The 25,802-nt window shown below is 26.7% G+C and overlaps 1 protein-coding gene across 2 annotated transcripts in view; it reads right to left on the bottom strand.

Moving 5' to 3' along the window:
- LOC107438068 (nucleoprotein TPR) overlaps positions 1-25,802 on the bottom strand; it is a 99,967-nt gene that overhangs the window by 36,942 nt on the left and 37,223 nt on the right. For both annotated transcript variants that reach the window (XM_087164221.1, XM_087164222.1), the window contains exons 19-33: positions 24,319-24,459; positions 22,320-22,430; positions 22,173-22,239; positions 20,733-20,831; positions 19,430-19,524; positions 17,203-17,257; positions 16,363-16,460; positions 14,981-15,115; positions 14,811-14,885; positions 11,172-11,360; positions 10,860-10,966; positions 7,355-7,502; positions 5,952-6,089; positions 3,039-3,223; positions 633-909 (exon numbers count right to left, since the gene is read on the bottom strand). In XM_087164221.1, the coding sequence (XP_087020347.1) occupies positions 633-909; positions 3,039-3,223; positions 5,952-6,089; positions 7,355-7,502; positions 10,860-10,966; positions 11,172-11,360; positions 14,811-14,885; positions 14,981-15,115; positions 16,363-16,460; positions 17,203-17,257; positions 19,430-19,524; positions 20,733-20,831; positions 22,173-22,239; positions 22,320-22,430; positions 24,319-24,459 (1,920 nt within the window). The remainder of the gene's footprint in view (positions 1-632; positions 910-3,038; positions 3,224-5,951; positions 6,090-7,354; positions 7,503-10,859; positions 10,967-11,171; positions 11,361-14,810; positions 14,886-14,980; positions 15,116-16,362; positions 16,461-17,202; positions 17,258-19,429; positions 19,525-20,732; positions 20,832-22,172; positions 22,240-22,319; positions 22,431-24,318; positions 24,460-25,802) is intronic.

Genomic DNA, 25,802 nt, shown 5'->3' with positions numbered 1-25,802 from the left:
TAACAGTTTTATAGATTATTTTAACAAGGATGTTTACTATAGCTGATGCTTTGCCGACATTACAGGGATTATATTCAGTAGTTATATCAAAAAGCAAAATGAATCACTTAATGCAATAATTTTGAAACAATGAAATAAGCTACAATATAAGCAAATTTAAAAATATCAATAATGCTAACAAGTTTTAATTATCTAATAATTAGAATAAATAAAAAATCAAACATTAAGATTTAAATTTTGCTTATTTCTAGTGCTAGTTTTACACAGACTTAAAAATTTTTAATGTATATATATATAAACATTTGCAAATTTTCATTTTTTTAAAGTTTATTTATTTTTTATTTATTATTATTACTTTGAGTTTATAAGTAGGTGAATGATGTGGGACATGTGTTTTGTTTTAAAAACAAAAATTACAAGATTGCATTATTAATATGCATAATTTGCATTCTTAAATCCATGTTATTTTCAAGAAAATTTTTAAAAGTGTAGTCAAACATGGTGCACGGAAAAAACTTAATTGAATTAAGAACTAAAATTATAACATTGTATTAATAATAACATACTCTGCTTACTTATTTCAATGCCATTAAGACAACTTTAAAAAAGTGCATTAATCAAAAAGTTCATACCTGCAAACTATTTTTTTGGTGTTCAGATTGTGCATCATTTAACTTATGGATTTCTGCATCTTTATTCTCTACATCTTTCTTAAAAACATCCACATCTTGCCTCAGAGTCATCACCTCATTTCTCAGAGAATTCAAAAATTCAGCATCTTTCTTCAGAGAGTTTATATGCATTGCATGAGAATTCACTTGTGCAGTCAGCTGAGATACCTCAGCTTGTTTACGTTGTAGCTCTTCAGTTAGTCTGGATTTCTGAGATTTCAATTCTTCCATTTCTCGCCTACAAGAAATAAATTTTGCATAAAAATAGCCAAGTTAAATAATTAATAAATAAAAATATTTAGTTCAAATTATATTATATCTTCTTTTTTTCTTTAACTGAAATACTTTTAAATTTTTTGATCAACTTATGTATACATAATCTTTTTGTTAGGAAAAGGTTTTTCACTTTAAAACTTTTTTAGTCCATTTCATCTTTTTAAGAAATTAAATTGAAGTAATTTTCAACAGAATATGAGTTTCCATTCGAATTATTTTTTTCAATATAGTAAGTTGTAATGTTAAACAACGAACCTACCAAGCCAAAGAATTTTAAAAAAATGAAAGTTACAGACAATTCTTCAAAAATAAATCTCAGCTCAAAAATAGGAAGATTTTAGCAAAAAAGCGTTTACCAAAATATTTTGAGCATGGTATACTTTTTGAACTTGAAATACTTTAATTTTTGTAATTTAATTTTTATATGATTTTTCACAGAATACTAAATAGAAAAAATATTTGTAAAGTAGAAATTCCCTTCAGTGAATCAAAATTTTCCTATATGAAAGACATATTTTGAAATCAGATTTTTTTCTTTATAAAGTACATTTAGTCCGAAAGTTTAATTATTAATCTAAGAACTAGACTTTAAATAATTTTTGAATACATTTCTATAAATAAGTATAAGCCAGAACACAAATAATTAAAAATAAGTGCACAAATATTAAAAACCGTAACAAAATAAATATTTTTTTAAAAAAAAACACACACATTATGAAAAATTTTAATTATGTTCTTTAAGTTAGTCTTTACAAAATAGTAAAATAAATTACAATAGTAAAACACAATACTATCACAATAACTATTACAATAGTAAAATAAATAACAATAAAATGAATATATGCAGAATTTTTAAATTATATATCAAAGATGAAATAGAAAGTATTTCAACCATTAATGTTAAATGAAAAATAATCAATAAAAAATATGTAGGCTTTAAAAAAAATCATATCATTTCAATTCAAACAACATATTTTAGCTTAAGAATTGGTTAAATATTATTTTGAAAGACTTATGGTTTATTAAAAAGTAAAATGTTGAACAATACAAAATTATTCAAAAAATTAACTGTACGTTTTTTTGCTTTGTTTAACAGTTCATTGCACAATATAATGAATAATAATGGGAATAGAAATGGTAATTGGGATATTGTGTTCAATTAGAAAATTTATAAATAATAGTTCAGCATTCATGACTGATTTTTGCTTCTCATCCAAGGAATTGAAAAATAGTTATATAACTTAATGGAGTCCTTTGTTTCAGCCGATTTGGTTTGTCTTATCAGAATTTATGTTTTTAATGTCATTTTTCTCACTGTAAGACATGCCAAAAAAAAAATTCACTCTACCGACAGTTTTTGAATCTATATCAGACAGTGGAAAATGAAGCCTGAAATTGAGATATCTTGAAAAATACAGCAGAGTTGCACATGAGAGTGCAAGAATCTCACCAAACCCAGCTCAGCGCACATGTGGACTCACAAGTAATTCATCAAATGTGCAAAATGATTGGCATTTTAATAAGCCATGGACCAACGGGATGCCAAAATATATTGTGGTTGAATGAATTGTGAAAACATTGAATAGAACAATATTTTGCATAATTTGTGACAAAAATAGACACGGTAAAAAAAAATAATCTTATTTTCGAAAAGGGAAAATTAAGCATTTTTTAAAAACACCCAATGAAAAAAGGGCTTTTAAAAAAAACGAAAATTCAACATAAGCTCTTTAAAGCACTTTTCAAAAACCGTGAACTATATTGCGCAAGAATGGATTGTAAAATTGACTTTGACTAGATATTCACTAAATGCAAATCAGGGTCCTGCAAAAAAGAGGTCAATCCATTAGGGTTCCATAGCCAAAAAGAAATAGGTATCACTGATCTACAGTTTAATTGTAAGAGCTATTTTAGGCAGGTAAGCTAGTTAAGACAGCTTTACGTTGGGACAATTTAATTAACATTTCTTTTAACTGGCGTCAATATTAAAAAAACATATATATGCATTATTTTAGAAAGTCTGTTTATTAAAACTCATTTTCTTAAAAAACATTTGATTTAATAGAAATTACATTAAGAGCAATAACTCACATAAGATTTTTATACTCTTGAGGTCCAATCTTATGAGACTGTTCTAACAGCTGGTTTGTTCTGGATTGCCAGTTCTTCACTTCACTTCTAAGAGCATTATTTTCTGCAGTCAAGACATCAACATTTTGAACAAGTTCTTTTTCTTTCTCATATAAGGGTTGAAATTTTTCTTGTAACTGATGTAACTTTAAAGGGAAATAATATTTTTAAACATTAATAAAAATTTAAAAAATGCAAAAACTAATTAAGATGATAAAGCATTTTTACACAGTATCATTATTAATTGATAAATGAGTTAATAAATGAGAGAACAAATAATGCTATACTTGGTATCAATAATTTATCATTTTTCCTGACACAAGTAATTACTGCCTGAGCAACTAATTCATTATAAATGAAATTTAAAAGAAAAAAAATAGCAACTTCAAAAATAAATTTAAACTATGCTCTAGTATTGAAATTTTTATAACAGGGTGGCTACAAACGCTTAGAAAAGTTCATAGATTTTCCCAGGCTCTTTTAATTAAATTTCCCTCGTTTAGAAAATTGGAGTATATTTTTTAAATAATTTTTCAGTTATTGTCAATTTTTAATGTGAAAAATGCATTATTAAATTCATACTTGTTATTAGAATTGAAAACAGTTATTTTTTGAAAAAAAAAAATCATTGAGACTATTTTTTTTTTGTTGAGAAAATTAGACTTTTAAGTAACCTAAACACTATTTTGTAAATTGTAGTAATTTTTTAAAATAATTTTTCAGTTAATGTCAATTTTTATGCAAAAAATATGTTATTAAATAAAAATATGTTATTACTTGTTATTGGAATTGAAAAAAATTATTTTTCAAAAAAAAAAAGAAAAAAAAACCATTGAGACTATTTTTTTTAATTTAGAAAATTAGACTGTAACCTAAACGCTAATTTTCCCTGACTTTATGGGAATTGTAATTATACTTCCTGATAAGTCCCTGCTTTTCCCTGATCTGTGGCAACCCTGTATAAGTAAGTCACTTTGAGATTACAGCAATCAGCTTAATAACTTAAAGAAAAATGAAATATGTGCAATTTTGAGTTAGGTTTGAAATTCATGCAACAACCTGCAAAATATAATAACATACCTCCCATTTAAACCAAATATATTTTGATATCATGGAAAAATTAATTCACTAACACATTTGATATTTGTATGAAAAATATATTTATAAGCAAAGGTAAGGCAATGAACTGAAGTATACAGCCCAAGTAATAAAAGAAAAAATTCTTAATATACTAAAATTCAAATAAGATATACAACAAACAGAAGAGATAAATAAATTAGAATACATACATGATCAAATGGTTTACATAACCTTTATCAATGAATATTGTTACTTTTCATTAAATATTTTTTTTAATACTAGCTCAATTATATATCACTTGAAAAAGACAAGGCAGAAAGGCAAAAAAACAATACTTGGAACCGCGGACAACTTCTCGAATCCGACGTCCACTCGGACGGCCATTTTCCCGTTAATGTTCGTGATACATTTTCAATTTCAAACTCAAAAAAACGCAGTACCCTCGAATAAATTGACATTCCAGATAACTTGACCTTTGTCATTTCAATAAAAGAAATACTAGGTTACTATTAGTAACCTAGTATTTCTTTCATTACTGTATAATGTAATCCTAGTATTTGTAATCCAAGTAACTACTAATTCATAGTGCAATTTATATAAATGTTTGTAATAAATAAGAAAAAATTATATTTTTATTTATTTAGAACAGTGGTTTCCAACTGGCGGCCTGCGGGCCGCATACGGCTCGCGAAGCTTTTTTTTTAGGCCCGCGAACTAAAATATATTAGTTGTCACTTTCTTTGCGGACAATTTTCGTAAAAAATCTATATGGGTTTAAAATACTTTTCTCATTAATAAAAACATAATTTCTTCGCTTCTGTGAAATTTATCATAACCTACAGTGTAAAAAAATTATTCCTCAGGTTTTGCATCCAAGAAAATATTTATTTAAATACAAAAATAATCGTGTATGTTGCTCTTTTTTATTTCATTTTTTTGTATTTTGTGAATATAATTTAGCATGTGTGTATCAGAAGTTTTCTCGAAGAAATTTTCCGACTTATCTTTTTGAAACCACTCATTTTGGACAAAAATATTTACACACACATTTATAAATTTTAAATGTAAATGTCTATTCTCTGGTGATTGCAGCAGACAAACCTCAATATTGTCACTGAACATTTTTTGTGCTACTATGTAAGTTTTAATACCAACCTTTTTAAAGTTTTATATCTTAAAAATTAGATATCTGTTGCGCATTAATTGTTTTACATGGGTGCACATTAAAGTTATTGTTGCCCGAATTTTGCAATATGCAATTAAATATTTTTAAAAATCTACTTCTTAATTTAATTTGTAATTCAATACTTTTGTTTTGTACAACTTGGTAAAAATCTGACAGTAATATTTAATGTTCCTTCAAACATAAAAGAGTCCTACATAAAATTTTGATAAAGTTGCAGCCCGCCATTTGATTTGTGTTTTTAATTGTGGCCCCCGGCCTCATGTAAGTTGGAAATCCCTGATTTAGAAGCTATTGGTTAGTTTCAAAGGAGGACGGGTACATTGTTGGACAAGCCGTCCTCGGGGAAGGGTAAAATTTCTCAGTTTTTTCGAGCCCTGCTTGGAACACAAACTGCCTTAAATTACTTACAAGAAACCAAATTGAACTGAACTTTCCTAGCTATAAACAACATTTTTATGGAATAACATGGAGAAAATCAATTTTCTGATGCAGGAAAGCCTGCAGCTAAAAGTTTTGAAAAAGTCAGGACTAAAAGCTCAGACGGTTGACAGATAGGTAATACATTTATACAAAACAACCTTGTTTATTCAATCTTTTTTCATGCTTACTTGATTTTCCAATTTGGTCTTGGCCTCAACCAAAGCTTCTTTTTCCATTCTCAGTAAATTATTACTTTCACTCAATAAATTCATCCTCTCAATTTTAGTCAAAAGTTCAGCATGTTGTGCTTCACTAGCAGCTTTTGCCTAAAATTGCAATAGTTGAGTAATCATGACCACAAAATAAATAAATAAATAAAAAAATATAAAAAATTCTTTCATAGGGGAAAAAAACAGATCAACATTTATAAACCACTAAAAATACTACAAAACATTGAAACAAGTACCATATTTTTAACAGGAGTCAAATATCTTCCACATAAATACATTATAGGATTTTACTGAACTATTTTTCTTCATTTCTATTAAAGGAACAATAACGGTGCAAAAAAAAAAAATTGGTCAAAAATAATAATTGATAATAAAAATATGCTTCATTAAATTATAGCCTCACTTAAATTTTCGCAATTATTACTAAATATTAACCCTTACCAGAAAGATTTGTTTGGTTTGCCTTCAGAATTCTTATTTATGCCTCATTCTTCATGAATTTTAATTATTGCATTATTATCTATTAATTTAAATTATGCAATAAAATACTTTACTTTCAAATGAAAAGTTTAATGTAACATTTTCTAACACAATTCAGGAAGTGTCATCTAAATTAATCAATTAAACTCAAATTGGCTACTTCTAAGAGTCACATTTTTTATATTATTGTAATAATAATAATAAACTACCCGTGAAATTACGACTTCATAATAAACCTATCTTTACATTTCAATTTTTTGTGGTTTTATATATGGATTTAAATAAAAAATGAATAGTCGTAGAAGTCTGCTCTAAATAGTAAGAAAGTTATTTGTAAATGTTTACATATTTGACCAAAATATATAGTGAGACAATGATTGTTATCCAATACTAAAGTTTTCATTTTCACAAATGATCACAAATGATTATTCAGATAATTTTATTATTCCAATAAAATGCTCATATTACAAATGATCAAAATAATAAAAAGTTCAATCAAAAATAATCTACAGAACCAAACAACAACTAGTTAATACCTCACAGCAGAGTTGCCCTATGTGTAATAGCATGTTCAATAAATTTTACTGAATAGGTGCCTGCTCGTTTTAAAATTTTACGCACCAATAAAAAATTTTTTTTAGAACTAATAGATATAATTTGGCTTCAAAAATAATACATCATTAAAGAAGAATAAAAATACACAGTTATATTTATTTTATGTAGAGAAAAATTCTAACAAACCTGCCGTATTTTAATCTCAATTTGTTACAACTGAAGAATGACAATGAAGTTAAAAAAAGTTTTAGACAAACTTTTTCGTAAAAAAAAATAATAATAAGATGAAACATTTCATAATTATAATGAAGTAGATTTATAGTTACCTGTGCATTACTTGATATTTCTTCAAGTTCACTACGAACAGACTTCAATTCATTAGTAAGTTGTTCCACTTTTAAATTCAACCTAACATTTTCAGATTGAGCAACATCAAATTGTGTAGCTGCTATTTCTTTTTCTTTCTTGATAAATCTAAAAAAAATAATAATAGAACAATATCAAATAAAATACATAAAACTTAAAAATACATCAAACTTTAAGTTTATCTAAATAAAAGATATTTTATAGAATATTTATTTTTTATATTTTAAAGCTCCCCAACACCCATTTTGAAATCTTCTACAATAACAGTAGGTGTAACCATTATGCAATAAAAATTTCGATTCATTAGTAGAATTTCTTTTTAAAAAAAATTTCAACGCTAACATCATATAAAATCTTAGTTTCCAAGATAGAAGGTTTCTTTTCCTCGTTCATTTTCAGAACTAGAGGTCCTATGCTACTAGAATGAAGTACTCAGAATCAAATGAAATCCTCACTAGAGTGCTCACTCAACTTCAGAATTTGCTGACTTTTCCAGTTTATCCAGAAAAATTTCAACCAAATTCCACATTACATTTTTGCTATACACAGAAATATTTGATCAGAAAAATTATTAACATTCTCTTAATTCAATTGGCGACAAAACATACATTTTGATAGAATAAATGCCAAACAAAATTTTGTTAGGCAAAAGGCCATCTATTTAGCTTACAAAAAAATCACATATTTAAATTATAGATAAAAGCAACATTTTACATAAAAAGTGAAAAAACTCATATTAGTCATATAGTTACGATCTATATCTTTCTCTCTAGAAAGCTTAATTTTTTAAAACTTAGTATTATTAAACTGCAAATATGATTATATTTAAGAAAAAATTGGAAACAGAAAACAGGAGTAAAACATTTTACATAAATTATTTGAATTTTATTTAAAAAAAATAATATAGCAGAATTTATACAAAAAATAATTTGGCACAGATAATAGACTTATCTACTTTGAACATCATTAGCTACTTATTGCTACCATCAATTTTAAAAGTTATTATTTTTTAGGTTTATTGATTTTTTTTTAGATTTTGACTTCATTGCATTACTCTTAAAACTTTTTTTCCTGAAATCAAATTCCCTAACAATTATAGGATTCTCTGACTCAGTAGGTACATGGTCACACAAAAAAATTAATAAAAATAATACAAATTTATCAGTATCAGTAGAAGAAGGAATACAATTCTTTATTCTTTTCCCATATTCACCACCTTGGTCAGTGGTATTTTAAAAGGCATTATACAAAATACAAGGGTTTCGTTCATCAGGTTACAGGTTTTATGGGACTTAAAGAAATAAAATTTGTAACAAGTTTTGAAATTTAATTTAAATCCTATCAGTGGTAAATGATAATTTATTTAGTAGTTAATTTTTTTTCTAAGCAGCTATCAAAACAATTTTTTTCTAATAACATAGAAAATTATGAAAAACATGCCTCTTCAAAAGGTTGTAACATTATTTCCCATCAAGCTTTCTAAGTTAAAATAGAATAACTAAATTCAACAAAAAATAAGTTTATTTTCCTATTAACTATTTTTAATGTTTATCACATTTCTTTTTTGTTTTTATTTCAATGAAAATCATATTTCAGCTTATTTTATTGCCGCAAATTTTATAGCCGCAAATTTTACAAACATAAAAACTTATAATAAAAAATATCTAAAATTTTCAATCTTCATATTAAATAATTAACATTTTATTGGTTATATGATTGCCATTGTTCATAAACTTGATTTATAAAGTCAGAGTTCTATAAAAAAAAAAATCAAAAAAATCGGTCATTTAGAGTTTAATAGCTAAACAAAATAGAGAACCGCTGATCTAGGTCATGCATAGGTCAAAGACATATGCCCCTCATATGTTCCATCACAAGATTAATCTCCATTATATTAAGATTCATAATTAGTGGAGGTTCTAAATTAGTGAAGGCTTCCCAAATTCACTCTTATAAAATACTACAATAAAATTAAATTCAATTAAGTTTTCTTTTTTAATAACTAGGGTTCAAGTGAGCAACGTCATATAGCGACAATTGTCCCCAAGTGTTCAAATCATATGTATAAGGGACAAATTTTCCACCTTGAAATATGTTTGAAATTTACAAAATATTACAGAAAAATAGCTCTTTTCCTCGAATCCATGCAGCTAAAAAAAAAAATGCTGTACTAATTTTATTCCTTTACTCATGATATGGAATTCAAGAGTATGGTATTTAACATGGAATAACTAAGAGAGTCTGATACAAAATTTTTCAAATTGAAATTTCAACCTTACATGTTGTGCTGTGCTTTGCATTCATGTACTGAAAGTATTTTTTTTGCTCACTTAGAACTGACTTTATTTAAAATTTTATACCTTCAATTAATCAATTTTTAATATAATATTTGTTAGCTCCTACTTTCTCTGTTTTCTTCATTTGCTTATTTGGTCTCAGCAATTTAATGTTTATGATGAATCCAATTACTAATGTTATTTTAGATTTTTTTAAACTTCATTTTAATAAATACTAATCACCTTAATAATCTTTAATAAATACTAATTTTAGGGTAATGAACCTAATTAGTTTAAAGGTGTTAATAAATAGTAATGAATAATTTTTGATATGTACCATAACATGAATTATGTAGTTGTAAAGTCAGATAAGGTTTAAGGTAATTATTAAGGTTTTGGACTACTAAATTAATATCCAGGTGGTCCTATTGAACCAACAAATTTTCATTGCTGGTGTGGATCCCATTTATAACATAACTCAAAAGTCCTAGAAATTCTGAAATATCATGTTAGGCAGATAAAACAAAGATAATCAAATAACTTTTACAGAATCTCCTAAGGGTCTTATAGTTAAATGCTAAAATTGTATAATTGTTCAATAAGTCTTTCTTTTAAATTATCTAAATATAACGCAGATCATCAAGAGTGATATGACATTGGCTTTTTTTGGAGAATTAAAATTTTTAAATGCTGTTCATAACTTAGAAATGAGTATATTTGTACGCATGAACACAATTTTATTACTGATTTGCATCAATTTCAGAAGTTAAGTAATTAAAATTCTACAGGTTTGCAGAAATGTGGCACACCTGTTCCAATAGAAATGTAGAAAATATATACAGTAGGGAACCGATTATCCGGAACGATCGGGACCATCGCTATTCCGGATAACTGATTTTTCCGGTTTTCTGAATCGCTATAATCTTAATCGGAAATAATCTTAAAAAGAAGAAAAACGATGAAGTAATACACTAATGATTATTTCCAAAATGATGGTAAGGTGAACATTTTTCAAAAAAGAAAGAAAAATCCTAAAACCTTATGAGGAAAAAAATATTTTTTTAAAAAAAATGGAGGGAAAATTTTTCGAATTTCGTTCCGGTTTTTTGGTTTTCCGGTTTTCTGATTTCCGGATAACGGGTTCTGTACTGTATAATAAAATAATATTAAACAAAAAGTCTTAACTTACTGAATTACTTGCAAAAGATGATGTGTGTCTTTCAAGTCAGCTTGAAGGTTTGCACAAGGTGTATCGTCCCAATTTTTAGATTGTAAAGCTGCCATTTGAGTTCCAAGCTATAAGAAAAAATATTCAAACATAAAAATACAAATTTTAAAACAGTACTCTTATTTTACAAGTATAACAATTGCACCAATAAGAATTAAAAAAAAATATATTACCTTTACCATGACACGCTTGGACGACATTCTAATATATAATATAGAACCAAAAATTCAACAAAAAAAAAAACATTTAAAAATTATAAAGATGTAAACTCACCATTTCCAATTGAGTATGAAGGTTATTATTGCAAGATTCCAAATCACAAATCTTTGATTTCAGAGCTTTTGTTTCACGTTGGAATATTTCTTCCTGGCGCAACCACGATTCTTTATTTTCTAGAAGTGCATGATCACTTGCCTTCTTTGCTTCAGTCAATTTCTCGATGAGCACTGAACATTTTTTATGCTGAAAAAAAAGTAATAAAAATTTAATGCAGTATTGAGAATATATATATTATCTAATATGTATATTCAAATAAATATATTTTAATATGTATATTTTATTTTAATATGTATATTCAAATAAATATATTTTAATATGTATAATTTATTTGTATATGTATTTATCAAAAAAAAAGAAATTTTGAATTTGTTTATTTAAAAAAAAATTGAGTGGTCCCATTTTATCTTGAATCAAATCTTGTTAAAATAAATCCCAAACGACACAATATAATTTTCCTGTGTAAAACGTTTCTGATACAAGTCCGGAATACTGTATTGTCTAATTATATTCCTAAATAATACAACACACACAATGAAATCTCTCATTTTATTTTTCTAGGAAAATAGATTTTTATTACAGTAGGGAACCGATTATACGGAACTATCGGGACCATCGCTATTCCAGATAACTTATTTTTCTGGTTTTCTGAATCGCTACAAAAAGCCGCTTTTTTTTTATTGCTAAACCCAACTAAAAAAAAAAAAAATTTTGGAAATAATCTTAAAAAAGAAAAAACGATGAAGTAATACACTAATGATTATTTCCAAAATGATGGTAAGGTAAACATCCTTCAAAAAGAAAGAAACAAGAAGAAAAAAAACAATTTTTTTAAAAAAATGGCGGGAATATTTATCGAATGTCGCTCCTGTTTTTTGATTTTCCGGTTTTCTGATTTCCGGATAATGGGTTCTGTACTGTATAACTAAAATAATAAACATTTTAAGTAACATTATGAGAATAGATTCTTGCTATGAATTTCTGAAAATATTTATGTCATACATTTATAAATACGCTGCCATAATTTATTCTAGTTGAAATTACCACACAAAATTTCAAAAACATGAAAAAAATAATCAGTCAGTCCTAATTATTTTAGTTTCCCATAAATCAAAGGGGAAAAAACATTCAAGTGTTCAAACATAGACCAACAGACACAACATGTGAAAACATTACTATACCTGTATACAAAACCATTTCAACCATAGATAAAAACAGGTTTGAAACCAAAAAGAGGAAAAACTAAACTGTGGAATGAGTGTTTTTACCATCAGATGGCACCAAGTTAACTCTAGCCATTTTCTATAAGGCTTTAATAAAAGCTATCATCACAGATTGCTACAATGTTTAGAAGAAATATATAGTTTCAACAATCAAAAGATTTCTACAAATCTCAGGTGCTTGCGCCTTTAAATGCTATAGCTGATACTCAAGATTTCGGTATAATATAACATGAAAAAAATTATGCAACTGTCAGCTTTAAAATACAGTACACTCTCTATTATCCGTGCGCGGATTATCCGGTTTGAGGATTATTCGTGCTCATTCCGGAGTCACACAGAAAATATAGAGAGAAACATTTTCAAGATAAAAAAAATTTGATTCATGAAGTTATAACACTACCAAATTTTTGGAAGCAATATTCGTTATTGGATTGCAGTATATGGAATATCAGCAGCATGGTCAAAGGTAAAATCGTCTACATTATCACGATCTTAGAGAAAGATCATACTGCTTGATGAACAATCCTCTTCAGATGTTCAACAAAAATATGATAACAGTATTCTCGAACAAGTAAAAGAAATCTAAGGTTTCGAAATTTTTGATGAAGAAAATTTAGAAGATAGGTTTCAAAGTGATGCATGTGAGCCTGGCTTCCAGTATTCGACTGATGAAGACATCGTTATGTTGTTAAATCAAATAGTGATGATAGAAACTGATGCAGAAGATGTAGTAAATGAATGAAATACTATTTCTCATTCTGCTGCTCTGTGGAAACTTTATTAGATTATATGGGAGGATTTGATTACAGTGACACTACTGCGGTTCGTAAAATATGTGTATCGATATATGGCGAAGACGTATTACACATTTTTTAAAAAGGAAAATTCCTAGTTTGATGTTATGCATGCAAATGTCAGTAATTTTTATATTTTTTGTACTGATATTGAATTTTTCTTTAATAAAAGGAGTTTTCGGATTATCCGTGTTTTTTTATTGTTCATGCGACCTGTCCCGGTGATTAACCCGGATGATCGGGAGTACACTGTATGTTGTTCATTAAAAATTGGTATAATTATTATTGATAATTCAATAATTCCTGTTTTTGATAATACAAGGCATGACTTGTCAAATTCCTCTCCAATCATTAAGACTGTACTTAAAAAAGATATTAATTATTAAAAGATAACTAACAAGCAACAGATATTTTTAATCAAAGAATTGCTGTGAATTATTTTAGTATCAGAGCTTAAATATATCAAATATGACCAATACAGAGCTACAAAATATTTTTGCAGAATATTTAAAGTTGTAGATAATTAAAATATAAAGCTTTCATAGTTTTAGGTAATTTTATTAACATTTAAAAGCCTCAACATAAGAGAGCTAGAACAATGAGGCCTTTCATATAAACTTTAGAATCATTTACATGCAGTGGTGTGGAAAATAACTTTAAAACAAATTCACAAAACAAAGAATAATACATTAAAACATAAACTTATCCACCACTGGAGAAAATTTTCTAAAAAAAGAGTAGGAAGTTGGCAGCCTTGTCAATATATATATATATTTGAACTAAATATAAAAATTTGATAAGAGCAAAGATTTTCTTAAACATTTAAAGCATAATGCATTCAGGGGTCTGTCTAGGTTTTTATGAGAGGTACCTATTTTGTGAAAATTTAGACATAATTTGGGAAAGTTAAAAATTATATTAAAAAATCAACACGAAAATATGGTAAATTTTTATAAATTTTTCCCCATATATTCAAAAAGAATTTTTCTATTGTAAAATTTTTGGTTTAAAATTGTATCCAAATTTAAAAATCCATAAAAAATCATTGTCCATTGTTAAATTAATTTCAACTTTAATTTTTAAAAAAAATGCATTTAACAGTACTTGCACTAAAAGTTATTTTCATTATGAGAGCATTTCCTGCGAGGACATATCGAAAAAGTTTCGCAGAGAAAAAAATTTTTCATAACAAATAAAGGTCTGTTAGAATAAATTTAGAACAATGTTCGAATTTCAACTTCCTGTAAAGTTTAAGGAGGGAACGCCTCGGCATGGGCGTTAAATTTAAAAATAAAATAAAAAACTGTGCAAAAAAAAGAGCTTGCTATAATATAGAATAAGCAACCGGTTAAGCTTACCACACCGCATTATCTGACCAACCATGTGCTCCTTAATCGTAGATGCTGAATTAAATCGGGATTTATCGTTTCTTATGGGGATACAAAAACAAAATTTTAAGGTGCAGGGCGGAGAATCTTAGAACTTGCTTTCTTAAAAGCATTTTGTGTAACTACAGTTTTTCTTGAAGTTGAATTTGTGAAGGCGACACTAAACGGTAGTAAATTTGCCCAGGACAAACTAATAGCATTGAAAATTACGAAGGTAAAAGTTCACAATACCTCCTCTTTGACTTGTGTAGATTTCTTTACGTCTTCGGCATGCAACAGTAACTCACGTTGGTACTTCTCTTGAATCTAAATCAAAAGTGTCAAATTTAGGAAAACACTCTTCTAAAAATTCATTTTCATTATAATTTCATTTCTAATCAATCTAACAACAAGAACAATACCTCGTGCATTAACTTCACTTGAGTTTGACAATCTTCCCTAGCTTGTTCAGCTATTTTCTTAGCTGATTCAGCTTCATTTTTATAGTTCTCAATCAATTTATTAATGTCAACAACTTTCTTTTGCAATTCACTAATCTACAAAAAATGGAAGAAAAAAAATAAATTTCTTAAAGTATATAATAAATTAAAAAGTTTTTAAGATTAAAGCTGGTATAGGATGAAATATTTCAACAGTATTCTTACTTCTGATCAGCATTAAAATTTATTGCAATAAGAATCAATTAAAATTCTAGTAATTAAATCAAATAAAAATTATTCAACCAACATATTTCAATAAATAAAATGAAGAAATCAATTCTGATTAGAAAAGATTTTGAAAGTAATGCATTCAATTCTGCATTTTAGAAAAGGTGGAGTTAATATTTATGCAAACAAGTTACTGAAAGCTGTAGATCTGTCATTTATGCAATACAATCTGATATTGTTTTTAAATATTCTTTAAATAAACTTCTTATATATACAGATATAAAAGTTCAAAATATAGAGAAAACATGGAAAAAATTACAGAATAATGAAAAGAAGAAAAATTTGTAAATTAAAATAAAAGCTAGAAATAGAGTAGCGATTCGCTACTCGCCTTATAGATTTTGTTTTGTGTCTTGTACTGTTTTCTCTTTACATTTTATTTTCCGTTTTTTAAGAGTTAAATTAATTACCTAATGCAGTGTTTCCCAAACTTATGACTTTTGTGTACCCTTTCTAAATTTTTAATAAAGCTGTGTACCACTAATAAAAAAATGAATGTATTTTTTACTATAAAAAAACCGCACAAAAGTTAAAAATCACAATTGGCTGTTGACGCCGCTAATTATTAACTGTTAACTCAGAAAAAAAATAGCCAATAGAAAAATACGTAATCGTAAATTTTCATGGCTAGCTTTGTTTTTAAATAAAAATTTTGGATATTTTTGTTTGTTGCAGGATATTTCACATAAGAACGTGTACCTGCGCTAAACTGTTCCCGTACCACACTTTGGGAAACACTGACCTAATGTATTCTATTTTGTTTCAAAATATTTTTGAGAGCTCCTAACACTATTGTATTGATATATTTTGATTCGACTATATTGGTACTACATTAGAAAGCACTCCTTTTTTTTCTCAAGATATTCATTTATATATATATATTTTAAACATTTTTAATGTTATTTTATTTTATTTTAATAATTTTTCTTCTATTCATTATTCTGTAAATTTTTCCATGTTTTCTCTTTTTTGTATTCATTTATTGAACTAAAGGTATATAAATCAAAAAAATTAGTTAAATTTCAGGTTAAGACCAGGTTACAAATAAAAAAAAATTATAAAAATCAGATTCATACTTGAGAACCACTATTTTGAGACAATTTCATATTTTCTTCCATGAGAGTCCTATTATTCTTTTCCATGTCTTCTAGCTTTTTCTCAAGATTTGTTTTAGCTAAAAAATTTCACCAAGAAAATAGTATTTCAAATTTAACAAAAATAAAAACTAATTTTACCAAACTTAATTCTTAGATAGATTTTAAAAAAATAAAAAATAAAAAAAAAAATTAAAAATGTCAGATTAAATATAATAAAGATTTTTTATTTTTTTCTATCTCAAAGGAAGGAAATTCTATATTTGATTAAGAAAGAACTTTATTTTTTTCCGAATGAGATAAATTGATTCATTTGAGTTCTTTTACTGGATTTCAAAATAAATATAAGAGGTAATAACAGCCAAATTTTCAACATGAAATAAATCATAAGTTTTAAAGTTACCAATAGAAAATAAGTTTACATAATATGAAAGATTATAAAATAACAGAAAGGTTTTTAGTTAATTATAAGTTCAGCTCAGAGAAAATCAAAGTATTTTATAATCCATTTCATAGAAATTAAGAAATAAGTGCTTTTGGACAACAAAGAGTTTCATAATTATTATAACAATAAGTAGGATAACAATAGGATAAATATAAGTTTCATAATTATTTCTTTGGCCTTAAACTCTTAAAGAGTACATGCTGGCATTTCAAAATATTCTTTCAGTTAAGAATGATGGTGGTCACTAATAATTTTAAATGTTTGATCTACAAATCTTCTTTTAATTTAAATAAAAATTTAAATACAAATATGAAGTTAATACAAAAATAGAGATGCCCTACCTAATCTACAACATTTATTAAAATAAAAAAGTTTACCTTTGTTACTTGAATCTAGAACAGAATCCATTGAATCCTTCAACTGTTTATTTATCTAAAAAGTCAACAATGTAAGTTTAAATAACTAAAAATATAAGACACAAAATAACTATATAATTAAAGGATAAAATTTTTTAAAAAAAGTATGAAAAACAAAATTTAAAAATATAAAGAAGCTTTTTCTTAATTATGAAGATTATTAGAAATGTTAGGGCCAATTAACAATTGTGCTGTAAAGTAAGATAAATTTTAATTACTTGTCTTCAATACATTTTTCTATCAAAAATACAACTATAACAAAATATAACAGATCCAGTGATCCAATAAGCTTTGCAACATTAGAAAACATTCATCAGAAGACATTTTATCACTAGTTAGTGAGAAAGTCACTAGTCAGAGATCTTATTTCATCATCTATTATGTCACTATTATATTACTAGCTTTATCACTAGTTAGAGTCTTCAAGCATTCATTTCCTACCAACAACCAATTCTTTGGTTTGCATTATTCATCATCAGCAGGATAAATATTCTACCAACGCCAACTTCTAAAACTTCTTCTCACAAACTTTTTTCAAACATATTACATTGTTATCTCATTGAACTTTACATTGTTAAGTTACATTGTAAAGTTCATCATAATAGCACCATTTAAAATTATACTCTTCTGGATATTGAACCTTTTTTTTTTTAAAGCTGATCCAAATTTTAACAAGAGTACCTTTCAAAGGAAAAGTGCAAACAGAATTTATTTTCTTTTTTAATTTTTAAAGATATCCAAGGGTCAGACTGAGAGGCTAAGGGGCATCCAAAACCCTCCTTACTCAAGCCAACATTTTCAAATCTCAATGTTTAGGAGCAAGGGAAGAGATTCTTTATTTGCGAGCTATTCAGGTATAATGTTAATAATAAAACCAACTTTGTTTATTAACATTAAAATTAAATAATCTTGTTCCCTAATTAACCACCAAAATGACTATTAGACACAGTTTAATCATCACACATCAGAATCCAAACAATCAATGCAATGGTGCCATACCAATTCCCGAAAAGTCAAGAAATTCAAAACTTCAGATTTAGAAGAAGAAAAAAATCATGATTTCTGCTTTCTGAGATAGATAATGCACTCTGTTTGACTTTGTGCTTCCCAATACCACAATTTATGCAAATGCAATGGCTTGCTGACAAGTGGAGTTTGCTTGTAGCAAAACAACCCTCGTCATTATACAGCACTTTAACTAAAACACAACTCAAAAATTTCTAATGGAAAATCTTAGATCATCCGCCATACAGCCTGAAGCTAGCCCCCAGTGACTTTCACTTATCTTATACTTGAAAAAACATCTTGCAGGTCATAACTTTTCTTGAAAATAAGATCAAAACTGAAATTGAAATGAGGTTCCGATAACAGGAGGCACAGTTTTATGATAATAAAATACAAAGGCCTGTACCAAGAATTAACAAATAGATTTACAATGGCGGAAACTATGTCAAAAAACGAGGCATGTACCTTTAAAAAATTTGTAATGTAGTCATTCCATTGAGAGTCCATAATAATTACTGTTTACGAAATAATTAAACATTTTTGAAAAATTCATCATGTTTCCAGAATGTATAATTAACTTGAATTTTACCTATTTTTAATTAGAATTCTTAATTGACAATGGATTTAAGTATTACCAATTATAAATACTACAATTTTTGAGCAACCTCAATCTAAAAATAAAACTAGAATTCACTTAATTCAAAATCACACTTTATATAAAATAAAAATCTCTCAGGTAATCAAAACAGTCATGAAAAATCCAAACTTACATAATTTTACAGCTCATGATTAAGGAATGAAAATAAAGAAATAAAAAAATTACATATTTTTTATTGAAAAATTTAAAATCTAAAGTTTCTTGACCTGCTAGAATCACAATACTAGAAAACAAATTCGGGAAATTTTTTTGTGTCAGTGCTGGCCTATCTTTCACCATTCTGATACACTGAAAGGTTCAATAAAATAAAATATATATACTTTTTTTGAGTCCCCAATTTAATGTTATTTATTACATAGACACAACTTAAAATCCTAAGATTAAATTATGATTAAAATTCTGTTTAATTGTCTACATTGGTTATTTAATTGACCAGTAATAAACAAATCTAATTTGTAATATCACAAGAAAAAATATACAGGAGTGATAAAAAAAAAATTCCAATCGAATTTATATCAAACTCACTTCATCTTGTTCTTTAACACGCAACTCCAATTCTTCACACATTTTCAAATATTGTTCTGAACTTTTTGCCGTAATAGTCAATTTCTCTTGCAAAGCTAGAAAAGAAATGAAAACTAATCATTTGAAAAAAATTAAACTATATTAAACAAAGTATATATCAATCTTATTAAGAAAGAAAAACTTTTAAAAAGCCAAATAAGGTATGAATTAAAATGATCCTTTAACACTAAATCGATAGAGTAGGTATTAAAATTAAAGATCCAATATACAACAAGTTCTTGCATAATCATAATACGTAGTGCTCACACCAGCTATGAAAATTTTGGGGAAAATTACTTAAATGCTTATTTTGAGGTCCAAAAACTTATTATAGCAGGCAAACATATGAAAAAAATCAAACTTTACAATTACATAATTCATGCTATGGCACATATCAAAAGTTATTGATTGCCACATATGACACTAAAACTAATTAAGTTCATTAGCCCATAAAGATTGAAGATTAGTATTTATTAAAATTATGTGTAAAAAAGATAATAAAATATTACTAAATAGATTCAACATAAAGATTAGAATGCTGAGAGCAAATAAATAAATAAAAAAGCGGAAACAGAGAAAGTAAGAAATGAGAAAATATTACTTTAAAAACTATATCTAAAAATAATAAAATTTTAATTTTTTTAAAAGTAAATTCTAAAAGAGCAAATAATATTATTTATTGCTGAACAATTACAATGTCAGCACATGAATCCAAAACACAGCCCAACATGTAAATTTGAAATTTCACTGTTTAAATTTAAAATGTTTCGTATAAACATAATTTTTGCTATTCCATTTTAATACCACGCATTTATATTCCATGCCATGCGTAGAATAAGTTGTTTCAATTCATAGAATTCGATGCAAAAAACTATTTTTGTTACTATTTTATAAATTGGAAACATATTTCAAACCGATCACTTTGTTGCCCCCGTATGATTTTAGCAACATTTGTTGAACACTTAGCGACAATCATGCATTATTTACAACTCTGAGATAGAATATTTTATAAAAGAAAGTCCATTTTAACTAAATATGACAAGTAAACTGGATAAATACATACATAGCATATTTATAGGATTTACCCTTCAATAAAGAAAATTAAAAAGAAATTTAAAGCTTAAGATTTTTAATAGAAAAGTTGCTAAAATAAATTTTTTTAAATGCTTTTAAAAAGGTGGATCAAGAGTGTTTCAAGATTTTAAGAAACTAAAAGAGATTTATTGAAAAGTGGCAGGCTAGAAAATTTTACAAAGCTGCTTACCTTTGAGTCTAGACTGTGCTTCACTTAACTGTACCTTTAATGCTTTCATTTCAGACAAAGATGGAGCTGGACTCGTAGGTTTTACTGGAGTTCTGGCTTCTAAAAGAATTATATAATTACATAAGATCAATTTTTTGAATTAAGGATTCACAATCTCAAAGTCAGCAGAAATTTATCCACAAAGCATTTTAATTAGGCTAATCAGCTGAATGGTCTAGTTAAGTCAATTTCAAAGTATTAGGCTGTAACAGTTTCATTTGTGGCAATGGTTTTAGTGTTAACCTTGATATTATTTTTTAATATTTAGAAGAAAAAAAAGAGAAAAAGTTTCCAAAAGAGAAAATGTATTTACAATAAAAAATTTTATAATTTCTAACTTTTGGTTATAACTGTAATTTTAAAATATTTGAAGTAAAAAAAAGTGCTTTTTAATTCATATCTTTTGCTAAAAATTGTCTTTAAAAGGGATGAAAATATTTTAATTTTCCTCTTCTACTTTGTATACCTATATATTGGTCTTAATAATTTACTTTGTTATCGTCTAACTATATTTACAAAAAAGAAATTGTTTTTATAACCTAAGGTTAAAAAAAGAAAAGAAATTAGCTATATTTCTAAAAGATTCATCATGACTTAAAACATAAACTAAATACTTCATGTTAGAAAACAAGTTTTCAAGGTGAATTGCAAGAGAGGCAATGATATATTGCCAAGAAGTCAGAGGCTGCCACTTAAATATTAAGTAAACATATCTTTCGCACTTTTGCGCACTTCCCACCCCCTTTTGCTTAATAAAAATAAGCAAATTACAACCCTTCTAATTGCTTACTTATTATTATGAAAAAGTCGTTGTACCCCTCCTATCTTTACATTAATTTATACTGTAGTTATTTAATTCTAGGATACATTCAGCTAAAAGAAACTTCGAATATGACAAAATTTATTTTTTAATTCATTCCAAGGTATTTAAAATTTATTGGAGAAATTTTTTTCAACAACTTCTCTCAATTTTAATATTTAAACATTTTTAATATATTCTCTCTCTATATATATATATATACACATATATATAAATTTATATATATAAAGAGAGAGGGAGAGACTGACAGAGAAAGAGAGTATTTTTAAAAAAAACTGGAAATAAAGGAGTTTTAGCATCCTAAATCAGCATAGCTCATACCTCTTACTTCTCCCTTGTCAGCAAAAAGATCACAACTCTCTACACTTTATTTGGTTACGTAACTTTATTTAGTATTTGAACGATCCCAAAACAAATATATACATAGTGTAATTTTGGTGGTTCCTATCACAATGTTCTTCCAGTTTTTTTTTTATGACATCCTCTAAAAAATGGTTGAGCATCCCGATTTTATACAATAGATCTAACTGAGATGAATTGATTAAACTACATTTTCAATTTAAATGTGTAAGAATACTTACGGGACTGAATAGTTCTCTCTTTTTCAGGTGTCACTTGAGTGTGCAAATGAGCTTTAGCTGTCGCCAACTAAAATGGTCCAAACAATTAAAAAATAAACTTTAGACAAGAAATAAGACTTAAAAAAAAGGGTACCATTTAAAACTTACTTCTTGTTTGATAGCATGCATCTGAGAATAAGATTCAACAAGTTCTTCATGTGTTTTCCTATTTCTTTCAACTTCAGCATCAATTTTTGATTGCAATTCTTTCTTTTGTTTCTGTAAATAAAGAAGAAAAATAATGTGACAGGCTTCTGAAAAATGCATAGATATTGTCATACAAAATTTCAATCATATCATACAGGTGCCAACATAAAGAGGAAAAAACCCTCTTATGGTTACGTAATATTTTCACAAAATATAAATTTCATGATAATTGTTGCACAATGTATTTGTGAATATAGGGAATTTTAGGGTCGTCAAAATAGAAAAAACTGCAATATTTCTAGTTATGATGGACATTAAATGAACTTGAAACGTTATGTATTATTTTTCTAATAATTTTGAGTAGAATTGGCATTTAATTCATCAAAGATAGCTAAAATATTTTTAAATTGATTTCAAAAGTGAATTCTAAATAAAAAATAAACTGTATTTTAGGACAAAAAATTTTTAAACTAATTTTTATAAATGAGGTTATCTTATATATAATACTTATTTTAATATTCTCAAGATCAATAATCTGTGCAAAAATCCTATTTCAATAAGACTGTTTTGGGAAACTTACTCAATTTTAGAAAATTTTTCAAAATGTACAAAAAAAAAAGTAGAATTTTTATTAAACCAGTACACCAGGAGAAACTGGAAAAATCAAATTTCCTGACTTTTCAAGGTTTTTCAGGTAACGTAGCAATCTTGATTATTGTAAAAATTCAACTCAATCTAACACAGATGTAGCAATTTTTCTAAATATTATACATAAAATTATATAAAAAATTATAAATAAAAATCTTGTATTGATATTGTAAATTAAGTTGAATTTCATACAATGATTTAATGATTTTATACATTTTGGAGCAAAAATTTTGTCTTGGAGCAGTTTGTTGTAATACTGAAAGTAGAATAAATCCCTACACAGTTAAACTTGCAATCAATTAACACAAATTCCCTAAGAAATATTGGTACAAAAACACATGCTGGGTATTCATTAAATAAAACTTTCTGACTTTCACAGATTTTGTGTCAAAAATGTATAATTCCCTGACTGTTCCCTGATTTTTTGCACAATTTCCAGACTTTTCTAGGTCTTCCCGATTTTCCAGGTGGTGTAGCAACGCTGGTTATTGCAAAAATTAAACTCAATCTAGCATTGTCGCAATATTTCTAATATTATACATCAAATTATATGAATACCTATTAATAAAAATGTTATATTATTATAAACTAAGTTTAATTTTTACAATGATTTAATGATTTTAGACATTCTGAAACAGAGACTTTGTCTTGAAAAATTTGGGTGTAGCTGTTCCAACACTGAAAATAAAATAAATCCCTATACAGCTAAACTCGTAATCAATTAACACCAATTCTCTATTTTTTGTTCATTGCAGTGTTGCAATTTTAATTAGAAAGAAATTTAGAGTTGTTTTAAGAAGGAGTCTCAGCAATTTTCTCCAATTTGTTTTTAAAATTGAAATGGAAACTTAAAGGAAAAATAATCTGCAGACGCTGCAATGGTCTGCCGCACCTCCTGCAGTGAGAGAGTTTTTGCTAACAGGGATATAATGTTTCAGAATATTTCATTTTGGCAAATAAGATGTTAAATTATGCCTTTATTTTATTGTAATTTTAAAATTTATATAAATAACAAATAGCCAGCACACTTTGTATACAATTTAATAATTTAGGGAAATAATGGAATACTTTTGGTTAGGCCAACAAAACCTTTTGAAGATTTTTTCAAATAATATTCCATGATAAAAAGAGGATGAATATCATATTAAATAATACTTCATGAAAATATTCCACAAAATACATTTAAACTAAAAATTAAATTCCAACAATAAAGCATAATGAAAAGATTATTTGCTTGGAAACAAAATACATTTATTAATTATTTAGACTACACATATCAATAAAAAGTGATAAATAAAAAATAAGTTCTTACCTCCCAAATGTCTACTGCTGAACGATACTCGTTATGAGCATTTTCTAATTTAGTCATCAAAATAGCAATTTCCTTTTCACCCTTTTCAACTTGATGTTCCAAATTTCTTTTTGTTTCAGACTCAATTCGCTCAAAATTATTCTGTAAGGTAACGGCAAATCATAAAAAGGGAAAAATCAATAACAAAATATAAAATTATTTTGATTTGAATAAGTGCATTAACTATGCCAGATAAAAAGCATTCTAATATGAAAGAAAAATATAAGATTACACTGTACCAAAAAAAAAAACACATTTTCTTTAAATTTAATTTTTCTAATTTTTGTTAAATGACTAGTAACTTTTTCAGAATTCTTTTGTGAACATAAAACATGCAGTTCAAGAAATAAGCCAGCTGTTTTTAATAGAACAATAGTATTACCGTGAGCACAAGGAGTAGACATGCTCGGTTAGCGACTATTTCATTGGCAACTTCGTATCGTTTTATCGATTGTTTTTTCTGCAGTTATTGTTGATTTTCAGTCTTCAAAGTTGATAGTTTTATAATGCAATATCATAAATACAGGTGAATTTCCTCTAATTTAAGAAATTTTTCTCATCACAATTTTTAAAAGAAATCCAGATTTTGAAAATTTCCCGATTTTCGGAATCGGAGTTCCGAGATTATTCTGCATTATAAAATATAAGATTATATATACAGCGAAACCTCCAGGAAAGACAACCGCTGTGCAGCGACCTCCTCTATTTACAGTTTTTTTGAGAGGCACAGATTTTTTCCATAGACCTTGTGTTGAAGAATACCTTTAGGTGAGATCATCAAAACCTCACCAGCGTTCTGACCTTTTCCGCATTTGGGGCAGCAAACCTGCGCACCAAATGTGGAAAAGTTCAGATAATGAAACCCGAAAAAATATCAAAACAAAAAAAATAAGTGATACAAATGAGTTCAAAATTTTTGTGAGTATCTCTTAGAGCTCTTTTTGACGATTTCTAAAGGAAAAGCTCCTGTTATAGCCAGGGTGCACTGAAGATGATGCTATCAATAATTTATTTTTAGAGTTGAAAGTTAAATTCGATAAAAAAGTCACTTCAGAAAAAAACAAAGCATCTCAAACAAACCTCTTCTTATTTTTTTTAAAGCAAACTTATTTTTATGATATAAATAAAAGGAAAACTTAAGCAAAAACATATTTGTTTATTTAAAATAGTTCTATCATTCATAATTGGTAAATTTGTTCTTACTCATAACTTTCCCCGTAGGGGTCATTTATATTAACACTAAATTTAATTCATCGATCCAGTTTTCATGGCAGTTAATTATCAAATTATATAATTAAATGCAAACTTAAACAAAAACATAATTGTTTATTTATTTAAGATAGTTCTATCATTCATAATCGGTAAATTTGTTCAACACATAACTTTACCAGTAGGCGTCATTTTTCGTCGATCCGATTTCTATAACTCCAACACAAGTAGCTTTC

Source organism: Parasteatoda tepidariorum, chromosome 5, assembly GCF_982258835.1.
Source record: "Parasteatoda tepidariorum strain Cologne lab strain chromosome 5, Ptep-v5.0, whole genome shotgun sequence".
NCBI lineage: Eukaryota > Metazoa > Arthropoda > Arachnida > Araneae > Theridiidae > Parasteatoda > Parasteatoda tepidariorum.
The sequence above is the reverse complement of the archived record's forward strand: the minus strand, read 5'-3'. Positions and strand labels throughout refer to the sequence as shown.